The sequence below is a fragment of the Panulirus ornatus genome, chromosome 11 (genome assembly GCF_036320965.1).
Source record: "Panulirus ornatus isolate Po-2019 chromosome 11, ASM3632096v1, whole genome shotgun sequence".
Lineage (NCBI taxonomy): Eukaryota > Metazoa > Arthropoda > Malacostraca > Decapoda > Palinuridae > Panulirus > Panulirus ornatus.
The window spans coordinates 48,299,197-48,313,894 of NC_092234.1; the positions used below are offsets into that span (position 1 = coordinate 48,299,197).

General features: G+C 39.0%; 1 protein-coding gene across 1 annotated transcript in view; it reads right to left on the reverse strand.

Annotated features, from left to right (window-relative positions):
- LOC139751146 (uncharacterized) overlaps window positions 1-14,698 on the reverse strand; it is a 202,396-nt gene that overhangs the window by 29,600 nt on the left and 158,098 nt on the right. The window contains exons 48-54 of the mRNA XM_071666245.1: window positions 13,419-13,546; window positions 12,810-12,884; window positions 11,261-11,429; window positions 10,808-11,013; window positions 2,058-2,306; window positions 583-728; window positions 8-231 (exon numbers count right to left, since the gene is read on the reverse strand). Coding sequence (XP_071522346.1) covers window positions 8-231; window positions 583-728; window positions 2,058-2,306; window positions 10,808-11,013; window positions 11,261-11,429; window positions 12,810-12,884; window positions 13,419-13,546 — 1,197 coding nt within the window. The remainder of the gene's footprint in view (window positions 1-7; window positions 232-582; window positions 729-2,057; window positions 2,307-10,807; window positions 11,014-11,260; window positions 11,430-12,809; window positions 12,885-13,418; window positions 13,547-14,698) is intronic.

Here is a 14,698-nt window from a genome sequence, read left to right on the forward strand (position 1 = left end):
TTTTCATGCACATCTTGAGATTCAATGACACTGCTGGATCCAGTCACATAAACAGAAGAAGGTCGAAATTGTTGATTTACAATATCAAGCTTGGCATTATCAGCATGAGTTATATCTTGAGTAATGTTCTCACTGTGTTCTGTCTTAGCCACATCACCACCATGCAGAGATACAAGATGTCTGATGCAGGTGTCATGGAAGGGCATGATGTCAACAGTATCATGGCATGGGCTGAAAATAAGGGATTATGTGCAAGTGATCACCCACCAACAAAAGCATCTACAATATTCTGATGTTAACCGCAAAAAAGTTAAACTGCATTCTCCTGTAAACCTAATGTTCTGAGTATACACAAACATTTGGGTTCATCAATACTCATCTATATAAAAAAATATCCTTTTACTGTCATAACAAGGACAAGAATAGTAATATTTACATATCGACAAAGTGAATACGATTAAACTGTACACAGCATATGATGAAAAATTTACATTTATACGTGTTCTATATGAAAAGGTTACATCATCATCAGCATTATCTATATTAGCAAATGCATACATAATCAGGTTTGTAATAACTTACAAGATAGGTGAGGTATAGTGCAAAAGGGATCTGTCACATAAATAATGAGCATGAGCATCAGGTGGGACCTCTATGTGAGCTCTTTCAGGAAGACACTGGGGACTAACACGCCAGCTTTGACTAAATACTTTCCCACCTAAAGCAACCTGGAACAAAACAAAAGTGGGTGATATTTTCTTCATGATTTCTTAAGAGAAAATTAAATAGTCATCAATGTCCAGTCTACATGTGTCACTACTCTGATGATAAAAACTGTACGCTTTGTTTATTATCTTTCATAAAGCTGCCAAAATGTGGATGATATTCACAAAATTTTGTCAGTTTTTTCCTGTTTTCTCTGTTTCATCAACCATTTCCAAGCATCTCAAAGATATCAATCCTCTTCCTCACTCTTTCTGAGAAATGGTAATATTTTTTGTAAGCAGGGAATCATCCTCTAGCATTTCTACAGATAAATCACCCGATAATTTTGAAAGAGGAGACAGATAACAATAAATATCAATGGCTATATGTAACAAAATAATATGCTATAAATGCTCTCTATATCATTAAAGCCATGTCCCACATTCATATTAATGAAACACATGTATCTGCACAACAAAATTACCATTAGTTTAGAAATGTATGTGTCTAAATGTTAGAATTCCTAGAACTTTGTTCAATTACAAGTAAAGATAAAGCAGTGGTCTTGGATAGCAAAACAGGAAACAAAAATACTCTTTTAAAAAAATCAAGAAAACCATAATGAGCACTGGAAGGGGAAGAAATATTACCTTCAAACATCCGAAAGGGTACAAGGGGGTAAAGAAACAGAAAGTTGATGCCTAAGTGCCCCCCAAAATGTTGAAACTGAAGCTTGTCTCTAGCTTGCAGGTAATATTCTCATGATAAGAGAGAGGTTTTGACCTCATCCTTGACCTTATGAACAAAGATGTGCTTTGTGATAATACCACCAAAATAACATCATTTTTTGCACCATTCAACTGTACATGATTTAGATCCCAACATGTGAAATCATAGTTTTTCTTCAGTCATGAACACTGCATTTTAAGAACTTTAATAAAAAAAAAACTACCTTGCATATGTTAATACCTCATAAAATCTCACAATCAAAAGAAATATGTATAAACTGTTGGAAAAACATGTTTGGTAAATGCTAACACATAAGAAAGTTACAACATATGTTAATAATTGGAATTCACCTGGAGATACGACTCGAATAAAGGCAGTACAAACAATTTTAAAAAGTTGCATGGTAGTAGAGAAAGTTTAGGAGACAGAGTCTCATGAGTGGAGAACTTTCTTCCTGTATTAAATGGTAACTTACACAGAGGTAATTACAAGGAATATGTAATCTTTTCAAATCAGTATTTCTTATGTGAAGTAACTGAATATGTAAACAAGACTGCATTTCATAAAAGTTCTTCTGTACATGACAATACAATATAAAGAGCATGCAAATGCAAAACACCCACCTTTCCACTAGGTCGCATGAAGTCATTTGCAGGATCCAGGTTCAGGTTTCCCAAAAGTCCTCGGGTGTCAGCATGAAACCACCCACTTACACTTACAACACAAGCTTGATGTGTTGACCAACATGTCAGTGTTACTAAATCACGCCCCTGTGAATCTTTTGCTGTCATGATGAAATGATGGAGATTCCTTAGGACACTCAGTGATTTACTGATGTATGGAAGGCTGACTGCTGTATCATTTATGGTAACCTGTTAATGGAAAGCATCATATTCATTTCTATGGGATACTTAATACAAAAATGATCAAGATCAGCAGAGAATCAAGTCTTGATTATCTACGATATTTAGTTGCTGGTGTGTCTAGGTATATCTTGTTCTTGGTTATTCAGACATTGCATGCATTGAAAGAGTAACTGTAAGCTACAAGTAATTAACATTATGAGAAAAAGTAATAAAACAACCAGAGCATCATAAAATAGAAACTTGTTACAAGAAATGTAAAATGTAAAGAAAAATGTTTTTACATGAATGTCTTTACGTATGAAAGGGGAGTTACTAGACTTTGCCTACTGAGAATGAAAAATCACCTTTGGTAAGGCAGAGTAAAAAAAAAAAAAGGAGTACAATCTCATCAAAGAACTTCTAATTTCAAATGCATCCATCCCATCCCTTTTACTGAGTGTAGCACAGCCTTGGAGCTGTAGAGACTCCTGGTTACACCACAGCCCTTTTAGAAAGAGGTTCTGGAGTAATTATGAATGAGTAAAAAAAAAAACGTGCACGATGTATACATGCGAAGATACATAATGAAATGTGTACAAGGAGGTGCATCTTCTCTGCACATGTACACTCCTGGAAAATTAGCACACACAAAATGTCTACCTATTTTCCCTCAGAAATACTCTCAAGAAAAGGGGTGACCGTGTTGTTATTTGGCTAGTCAATCTGTTTGATGTATTTATGTATGTCTTACATTAAGAGTGCTCTTCCCCAATATGATGGAGAAGAGCAGTGTGGTTTCAAAAGTGGTAGAGGATGTGTGGATCAGGTGTTTGCTTTGAAGAATGTGTGTGAGAAACACTTAGAAAAACAGATGGATTTGTATGCAGCATTTATGTTTCTGGAGAAGGCATATGATGAGGTTGATAGAGATATTATTATCTTTTATCATTATACTTGATAGCTGTTTCCTGCATCTGCGAGATGGTGCCAGGAAACACACAAAGAATGGCCCATCCACTCATACATATACATAAATGCCCATATACATACATAAACTTTTTTTTTTTTTTTTTTTTTTTTTTTTATACTTTGTCGCTGTCTCCCGCGTTTGCGAGGTAGCGCAAGGAAACAGACGAAGGAAATGGCCCCCCCCCCCCATAAACATGTACATACACACGTCCACACACGCAAATATACATACCTACACAGCTTTCCATGGTTTACCCCAGACGCTTCACATGCCTTGATTCAATCCACTGACAGCACGTCAACCCCTGTATACCACATGACTCCAATTCACTCTATTCCTTGCCCTCCTTTCACCCTCCTGTATGTTCAGGCCCCGATCACACAAAATCTTTTTCACTCCATCTTTCCACCTCCAATTTGGTCTCCCACTTCTCCTCGTTCCCTCCGTCTCCGACACATATATCCTCTTGGTCAATCTTTCCTCACTCATTCTCTCCATGTGCCCAAACCATTTCAAAACACCCTCTTCTGCTCTCTCAACCACGCTCTTTTTATTTCCACACATCTCTCTTACCCTTACATTACTTACTCGATCAAACCACCTCACACCACACAATGTCCTCAAACATCTCATTTCCAGCACATCCATCCTCCTGCGCACAACTCTATCCGTAGCCCACCCCTCGCAACCATACAACATTGTTGGAACCACTATTCCTTCAAACATACCCATTTTGCTTTCCGAGATAATGTTCTCGACTTCCACACATTCTTCAAGGCTCCCAGGATTTTCGCCCCCTCCCCCACCCTATGATTCACTTCCGCTTCCATGGTTCCATCCGCTGCCAGATCCACTCCCAGATATCTAAAACACTTTACTTCCTCCAGTTTTTCTCCATTCAAACTTACCTCCCAATTGACTTGACCCTCAACCCTACTGTACCTAATAACCTTGCTCTTATTCACATTTACTCTTAACTTTCTTCTTTCACACACTTTACCAAACTCAGTCACCAGCTTCTGCAGTTTCTCACATGAATTAGCTACCAGCGCTGTATCATCAGCGAACAACAACTGACTCACTTCCCAAGCTCTCTCATCCACAGCAGACTTCATACTTGCCCCTCTTTCCAAAACTCTTGCATTCACCTCCCTAACAACCCCATCCATAAACAAATTAAACAACCATGGAGACATCACACACCCCTGCCGCAAACCTACATTCACTGAGAACCAATCACTTTCCTCTCTTCCTACACGTACACATGCCTTACATCCTCGATAAAAACTTTTCACTGCTTCTAACAACTTGCCTCCCACACCATATATTCTTAATACCTTCCACAGAGCATCTCTATCAACTCTATCATATGCCTTCTCCAGATCCATAAATGCTACATACAAATCCATTTGCTTTTCTAAGTATTTCTCACATACATTCTTCAAAGCAAACACCTGATCCACACATCCTCTACCACTTCTGAAACCACACTGCTCTTCCCCAATCTGATGCTCTGTACATGCCTTCACCCTCTCAATCAATACCCTCCCATATAATTTACCAGGAATATTCAACAAACTTAAACCTCTGTAATTTGAGCACTCACTCTTATCCCCTTTGCCTTTGTACAATGGCACTATGCACGCATTTCGCCAATCCTCAGGCACCTCACCATGAGTCATACATACATTAAATAACCTTACCAACCAGTCAACAATACAGTCACCCCCTTTTTTAATAGATTCCACTGGAATACCATCCAAACCTGCTGCCTTGCTGGCTTTCATCTTCTGCAAAGCTTTTACTACCTCTATATATATATATATATATATATATATATATATATATATATATATATATATATATATATATATATCCGCTGCCAGATCCACTCCCAGATATCTAAAACACTTCACTTCCTCCAGTTTTTCTCCATTCAAACTCACCTCCCAATTGACTTGACCCTCAACCCTACTGTACCTGATAACCTTGCTCTTATTCACATTTACTCTTAACTTTCTTCTTCCACACACTTTACCAAACTCAGTCACCAGCTTCTGCAGTTTCTCACATGAATCAGCCACCAGCGCTATATCATCAGCGAACAACAACTGACTCACTTCCCAAGCTCTCTCATCCCCAACAGACTTCATACTTGCCCCTCTTTCCAAAACTCTTGCATTTACCTCCCTAACAACCCCATCCATAAACAAATTAAACAACCATGGAGACATCACACACCCCTGCCGCAAACCTACATTCACTGAGAACCAATCACTTTCCTCTCTTCCTACACGTACACATGCCTTACATCCTCGATAAAAACTTTTCACTGCTTCTAACAACTTTCCTCCCACACCATATATTCTTAATACCTTCCACAGAGCATCTCTATCAACTCTATCATATGCCTTCTCCAGATCCATAAATGCTACATACAAATCCATTTGCTTTTCTAAGTATTTCTCACATACATTCTTCAAAGCAAACACCTGATCCACACATCCTGTACCACTTCTGAAACCACACTGCTCTTCCCCAATCTGATGCTCTGTACATGCCTTCACCCTCTCAATCAATACCCTCCCATATAATTTACCAGGAATACTCAACAAACTTAAACCTCTGTAATTTGAGCACTCACTCTTATCCCCTTTGCCTTTGTACAATGGCACTATGCACGCATTTCGCCAATCCTCAGGCACCTCACCATGAGTCATACATACATTAAATAACCTTACCAACCAGTCAACAATACAGTCACCCCCTTTTTTAATAGATTCCACTGGAATACCATCCAAACCTGCTGCCTTGCCGGCTTTCATCTTCCGCAAAGCTTTTACTACCTCTATATATATATATATATATATATATATATATATATATATATATATATATATATATATATCCGCTGCCAGATACACTCCCAGATATCTAAAACACTTTACTTCCTCCAGTTTTTCTCCATTCAAACTCACCTCCCAATTGACTTGACCCTCAACCCTACTGTACCTGATAACCTTGCTCTTATTCACATTTACTCTTAACTTTCTTCTTCCACACACTTTACCAAACTCAGTCACCAGCTTCTGCAGTTTCTCACATGAATCAGCCACCAGCGCTATATCATCAGCGAACAACAACTGACTCACTTCCCAAGCTCTCTCATCCCCAACAGACTTCATACTTGCCCCTCTTTCCAAAACTCTTGCATTTACCTCCCTAACAACCCCATCCATAAACAAATTAAACAACCATGGAGACATCACACACCCCTGCCGCAAACCTACATTCACTGAGAACCAATCACTTTCCTCTCTTCCTACACGTACACATGCCTTACATCCTCGATAAAAACTTTTCACTGCTTCTAACAACTTTCCTCCCACACCATATATTCTTAATACCTTCCACAGAGCATCTCTATCAACTCTATCATATGCCTTCTCCAGATCCATAAATGCTACATACATATCCATTTGCTTTTCTAAGTATTTCTCACATACATTCTTCAAAGCAAACACCTGATCCACACATCCTGTACCACTTCTGAAACCACACTGCTCTTCCCCAATCTGATGCTCTGTACATGCCTTCACCCTCTCAATCAATACCCTCCCATATAATTTACCAGGAATACTCAACAAACTTATACCTCTGTAATTTGAGCACTCACTCTCATCCCCTTTGCCTTTGTGGAAGCGGAAGTGGATCATAGGGTGGGGGAGGGGGCGAAAATTCTGGGGGCCTTGAAGAATGTGTGGAAGTTGAGAACATTATCTCGGAAAGCAAAAATGGGTGTGTTTGAAGGAATAGTGGTTCCAACAATGTTGTATGGTTGCGAGGCGTGGGCTATGGATAGAGTTGTGCGCAGGAGGATGGATGTGCTGGAAATGAGATGTTTGAGGACAATGTGTGGTGTGAGGTGGTTTGATCGAGTAACGTAAGGGTAAGAGAGATGTGTGGAAATAAAAAGAGCGTGGTTGAGAGAGCAGAAGAGGGTGTTTTGAAGTGGTTTGGGCACATGGAGAGAATGAGTGAGGAAAGATTGACCAAGAGGATATATGTGTCGGAGGTGGAGGGAACGAGGAGAAGAGGGAGACCAAATTGGAGGTGGAAAGATGGAGTGAAAAAGATTTTGTGTGATCGGGGCCTGAACATGCAGGAGGGTGAAAGGAGGGCAAGGAATAGAGTGAATTGGAGCGATGTGGTATACCGGGGTTGACGTGCTGTCAGTGGATTGAATCAAGGCATGTGAAGTGTCTGGGGTAAACCATGGAAAGCTGTGTAGGTATGTATATTTGTGTGTGTGTGGACGTATGTATATACATGTGTATGGGGGGGGTTGGGCCATTTCTTTCATCTGTTTCCTTGCGCTACCTCACAAACGCGGGAGACAGCGACAAAGTATAATAAAATAAATATATAAAATATATACATATATATATTTTTTTTTCTTTTTTTTTTTCATACTATTCGCCATTTCCCGCGATAGCGAGGTAGCGTTAAGAACAGAGGACTGGGCCTTTGAGGGAATATCCTCACCTGGCCCTCTTCTCTGTTCCTTCTTTTGGAAAATTAAAAAAAAAAAACGAGAGGGGAGGATTTCCAGCCCCCCGCTCCCTTCCCTTTTAGTCGCCTTCTACGACACACAGGGAATACGTGGGAAGTATTCTTTCTCCCCTATCCCCAGGGATATATATATATATATATATATATATATATATATATATATATATATATATATATATATATCTACTTTATATATATATATATATATATATATATATATATATATATATATATATATATATATATATATATATATATATATATATATATATATTTTTTTTTTTTTTTATACTTTGTCGCTGTCTCCCGCGCCTGCGAGGTAGCGCAAGGAAACAGACGAAAGAAATGGCCCAACCCCCCCCCCCCATACACATGTATATACATACGTCCACACACGCAAATATACATACCTACACAGCTTTCCATGGTTTACCCCAGACGCTTCACATGCCTTGATTCAATCCACTGACAGCACGTCAACCCCGGTATACCACATCGCTCCAATTCACTCTATTCCTTGCCCTCCTTTCACCCTCCTGCATGTTCAGGCCCCGATCACACAAAATCTTTTTCACTCCATCTTTCCACCTCCAATTTGGTCTCCCTCTTCTCCTTGCTCCCTCCACCTCCGACACATATATCCTCTTGGTCAATCTTTCCTCACTCATCCTCTCCATGTGCCCAAACCACTTCAAAACACCCTCTTCTGCTCTCTCAACCACGCTCTTTTTATTTCTACACATCTCTCTTACCCTTACGTTACTCACTCGATCAAACCACCTCACACCACACATTGTCCTAAAACATCTCATTTCCAGCACATCCATCCTCCTGCGCACAACTCTATCCATAGCCCACGCCTCGCAACCATACAACATTGTTGGAACCACTATTCCTTCAAACATACCCATTTTTGCTTTCCGAGATAATGTTCTCGACTTCCACACATTCTTCAAGGCCCCCAGAATTTTCGCCCCCTCCCCCGCCCTATGATCCACTTCCGCTTCCATGGTTCCATTCGCTGCCAGATCCACTCCCAGATATCTAAAACACTTCACTTCCTCCAGTTTTTCTCCATTCAAACTCACCTCCCAATTGACTTGACCCTCAAAAAAAAAAAAAAAAAAAAAAATATATATATATATATATATATATATATATATATATATATATATATATATATATATATATATATATATATATATATATATATACATATATATATATATACATGTACATAATCATACTTGTTTGCCTTCATCCATTCCTGGCACTACCCTGACCCATAGGAAACATTATCACTATCCCCTGCTTCAGTGAGGTAGCGCCAGGAAAACAAGACAAAAAAGGCCACATTCACTCACAATCAGTCTCTATGTGCCTTGTGTAATGCACCGAAACCAAAGCTCCCTATCCTTATCCAGGCCTCACAAACCTTTCTATGGCTTAACCCAGACACTTCATATGCCCTGGTTCAATCAATTGACAGGACATTGACCCTGGTATGCCACATCATTCCAATTTACTCTACTCCTTGTAAGCCTCTCATCCTCCAGTATGTTCAAGTCCTGATTGCTCAAAATCTTTTTCACTCCATCCTTCCACCTCCAATTTGGTCTCCCGCTTCTCCTTGTTCCCTCCACCTCTGACACATATAGCCTCTCTGTAAATCTTTCTGCACTCATTATCTCCATATGTCCTAAATATTTCAACACACCCTCTTCTGCTCTCTCAACCACTCTTTTTGTTTCCACACATCTCTTTAACTACCTCACACCACATACTGTCCTCAAACATTTCCAACACATCCACCCTCCTCTGTACAACCCTATTTATAGCCCATGCCTTGCAACCATATAACATTGTTGGAACTACTATTCCTTCAAACATACCCATTTTTGCTCTCCGAGATCATGTTTTCTCCTTCCACACATTCTTCATCACTCCCAAACCTTTGCTGTGTCAGCGAGGTAGCGCCAAGAAACAGACGAAGAACTGCCCATCCACTCATATACACGTAAATACCTGTACACACACATATACATACATATACATATACATATCAACATATATACGTATACATACATATACACAGACATATACATACACATGTGTATATTCATACTTGCTTGCTGAAGCTTCATCCATTCCCGGCGCCACCCTGTCCCACAGGAAACAGCATCGCTGCCCCCACTTCAGCGAGGAAGTGCCAGGAAAACAGACAAAAAAGCCACACTCGTTCACACAGTCTCTAGCTGTCATGATGTAATGCACCAAAACCCCACTTCCCTATCCACATCCAGGCCCCACAGACCTTTCCATGGTTTACCCCAGACGTTTGCCACTTCCCATAAAAATAAAGCACTGCCAGGAACAGATGAAGAACTGGCTAATTTATTTGCATCCACTCTCTAGCTGTAATGTATAAGTTATCACTCTACTTATAAGTGCCTACACTGCATGCAAGAAACCACCTTCAGCAAGGCTGTATTATTGTCAATAGACAAAGTGGGGTACAATTTTGTCAAGGGCCTTCTCACTCTACATAAGTCCATAATCTTTCTTCTCCTACATGAAGTGCAACCTTGATGCTGCATGAGCCCCATGAAAGTGGTCTTGGGGTTTTATAGTAATATATACACTAAGAACTTTCTTCTAATGGGGCTCCCAAAGGACAAGCTGTGTGGTGATAGTATGTGTCTGTCTCTGTATGGCAAGGGTAGGACAACTGAGGAGTAGGTGTTCAGTGTCTTCTATGTGAAAACTGCATCTCAGGCATGAGGGGTTCTGTGATATAATGAATTAAGATTTGAAGTACTAAACATGTCTTTAACATTACTCACAAGCAATAGCACAATATCTTATTTATGGTAGCAAAAGTAACATATTATCATACATGAAATATCTTTAACAGGAATAGATTCTTAATGAGACAAAATACATTTTCAATGACCTTAAAACAAAACCAGATAAAAGTATTATTCACCTGCAAATCTGGGTGCACATTCACCACTGCATCTCCCAGAAGTAATGTGTAGTCTCTCCCTCTAAGAGTTTCATCCAAGTTAGAGATCAAGGTGAAGAGGCCATCTCGAGCATCAGTTACAAGTATATGAGCACAAGAAGGGGCCAGGCTATATGTCTGACCATCCAAACTTATAAAGTTTGTTTCTCCAATTATAGCACCATGAGCTGTATAGTTTAAAGCAACATTAGGTTAAAGTTGTTCTGTATTACAGATTCAGTCAAAAGTTTTTCTCATATCACAAAAAAAATATCCAATAATTCAGAGGACAGTCCTCATATGAATCAGTAACCTGAAAAGGACTTAATGAATCATATCTTATGTCTAATATCTCTAAAATTCATATAAATCTGTAAACACTACAAACTGCATCATGTTGGTGGTGCATTCAGTATATGAAGTTGATTGACAGACCTGTGAATGGAGGTGTGAGGTAGTGGATCAGCTGGGCTGGATGTGTGAGAAGGTGCCACCAGTGAAGAACAGCAGATGATAAAGATACCTTGTGTCTGGAGGTTCGTGCTATCCCACCCACATAATTCCAAACATCCAATAATGAGTGACCACATTCTGGCAACGGAACCTACATAGGTTGAAATGAGGAATGTCAGAATGTTGAAAAAAAATATTCTGCAAATCAGGTAAAAACTTGCAGGATACCAGGGGAAGTTAATAAATGGAAGAAATTTATGAAAGAGACTGGAGGTATTGGAAAAAGAAGGTAGCTCCATAACATAAAGATACATTTAGAAAATGTTCATTTGAATTCAAAAGTCTGTCACACACAAAACGAGATAGATGCAATACATGATGAAGAATAAAAATGGTTGTGAAACTCTGGGGATAAAGTATAATTGCCTACTAAAAATCATAAGACTCTACTTATACCAAAACACATGAGTTTAATATTTTGTGACCATATGTCACTGTAACTCAATGGCACATGTAAAAAATGAGTGGTGGATAACTTAACTGTGATGAACATTCACATACAATGTGGATTTGTCTATAAATGTTGGTTAATATGTGACACATATTTCCTGAATACAAATTTTCTTTTATCATCTGAAGAACTGAATATGGCATGCTATGCATGCTGCACACATAAGTGTCACATCTGTTGGCCACAAGCATCAAAGGTAAAAAAGAGGTTGGAATTGTTCAAGGAATGGTCATGATAATTAAAAACTCTTGATGGGTGCTTCACCATTTCAGTTATGCCATACAACACATTATTGTTGATCTTTTCTTTCTTTCATACTATTCGCCATTTCCCGCATTAGCGAGGTAGCGTTAAGAACAGAGGACTGGGCCTTAGAGGGAATATCCTCACCTGGCCCCCTTCTCTGTTCCTTCTTTTGGGAAATTAAAAAAAAAAACGAGAGGGGAGGATTTCCAGCCACCCGCTCCCTCCCCTTTTATTGTTGATAAAAGGAGTAATGCTAAACACCATATGGTTTGTGATGGATATGACAATGAAAGGGTAAAAATGCATATGTGCTCACCTATTTCTAAGACTGTTCCTGCCATCAATCTGGTTTAAAAGATTAAAGGCTGTAATTAGTTCATCCCTTACTCTTCTCTCTTCCATAGTTGACAATTTTATGAACTCTAACCTCTCACTGTAACTTAGCTCCTTTAATTCTAGTGCAATCCATTAGCCCTCCTCTGAATTATCTGTTTCCCATCAATGCTTTCTAGCACTCATCAAAATGAGTTTCTCCAAGAGATTCACTTTCTCAGCTGCTCCTAATTCTTCCTAGAATGTATTCTAAACATTCTCTCTAATGCTGCACAAAACATAGGAAATTACTGTGGTAATCTTAAGCCCATAACACTTACGTTTCGTACACATGAGATTGAGCTCACGTATTTGCAGTCATACAGTTTCAAATCACTCAGCTGTCATTACAATTTTCACATCCTTCTTTGTAAAGTTACCAGTTCTGGAAAGCATACTTACCCAAATATTCCAGATTCCAGCAGCTATCTCTTTGCTATTTAGAGTTTCAGTTCCAGTATTCAAGAAAAACAGCATCTGGAAAAAATGTCTAGTGATAAGTAAAGAATATTCTACCCTTTCTGTCCATCATCTGGAATGGGAATATCACAAAATGAAACTTGTATAGTGTTAAAAGAAAGTGTGTAGCATAGAACAACACCTACAAAAAATGTCATATAATATTCTGAATACCTGCATCGTATACACATATATTCTTTCTTTCTTTTAAACTATTCGCCATTTCCCGCATTAGCGAGGTAGCGCTAAGAACAGAGGACTGGGCCTTTTTTGGAATATCCTCACCTGGCCCCCTCTGTTCCTTCTTTGGGAAAATTTAAAAAAAAAACGAGAGGGGAGGATTTCCAGCCCCCCGCTCCCTCCCCTTTCAGTCGCCTTCTACGACACGCAGGGAATACGTGGGAAGTATTCTTAATCCCCTATCCCCAGGGATAATACACATATATATATATCACAAATAAAAATCATAACTGTGTTACAGAGTATAACATGATTGATAGCATTAATCTATTTCTCAAAACAATTTTAAAATAAATGATGTAAGTGACTTACCTTGTGGAGAAACTGGTTAGCAGACACTATAGTATCTCTGAATATGGTAAAAACTGTTAATTTCTGAATTCCTCTGACATGTATTATTATCCCCTGGGTCACATCACCAATGACAGGTATCTGTAAGGCTGCAAAGAGAAAGATGAAACATCTTTCTGACCAAATTTCTCGTTTTCTCTTAACCAACATAGTTTTCCTAAAAAGCCCTTGAAGCCATAAGGCTGAAATAAGCAAGGTAACATTTAACATAATCATGGGACTGTTTGTTGTGCCATAATTATGTGAAATTATGTAATATGTTCTGAGGGCCAGCTTGCAAGTACTACTCAAAAGCACTACCGTAATCATCTGCTTAGCTGTGCCCTATCCACATCATCATGCTGCCAAGTTTCCCCACTCAGCCATCTACTCCAGCAGTCTCTTATTGTCAGGTTTGGGGATGATGGGCTGTGCTCTGGGAAAGGTTTAACTTGTATGATCATAAACATGTCTGCCTTCTCCATGAGCTGGCTCATTATTCTCTTAGACACCGACACTCTCTTCTGTTTTTACACTGATAATATTTGTGATATAATTCTGACTAATGTTATCAAAACTTGAGCTGTTTTTTCTGTTGGATGAATAAAATCACCAACAGATGTGACACAATGAAGTTCAGAGTAAACACCTTGTGCTTTTATTGACTTATGACAATGGACTTCAAGGTAACAAGATTCACATATCACTGACTAGAGATTGTGGATATTTCCAAGGCTTACATTTCTCTGGTGTTGAACCACAACAATGCCACCAGCTAAAGACAGATGAAGGATTCTCAGGGAACCTACGACCCCACTTCAACTCTACTGACACTACTACACCTTTTTCTTTTTTTTTTCTCTCTATCCACTTGTGAGTATTCCAAGTCACAAATCCAACCTTCCATCTGAGGAAAAAAACATCAATCTACTTTGTCATCAGATCATTTTCTCTCTCAAACCCAATAGTTCAAGGCTACCGCTCTTCCTCATTAACAAATCTCCATGTATGATCTTTATTACATTTCTGCTCTAAGGAAGGTGTTAGTGTCCAATGCACTATAACACCTACTGCTCACTTCATTTGATCTTTAGGTCTCCTAATCTCGAAACTGTATCGCAAAACTTCTTTCTTTTCCTTCCTGAATGATCTGCAACAACTGATTCAACAGTGAACATAAGTTCCATACTGTCAGAATCACTTTTTACCCCAAACCTTCCTTCTATAAATACACTATTTCTACCCTTAGATGTCTGCCAAAT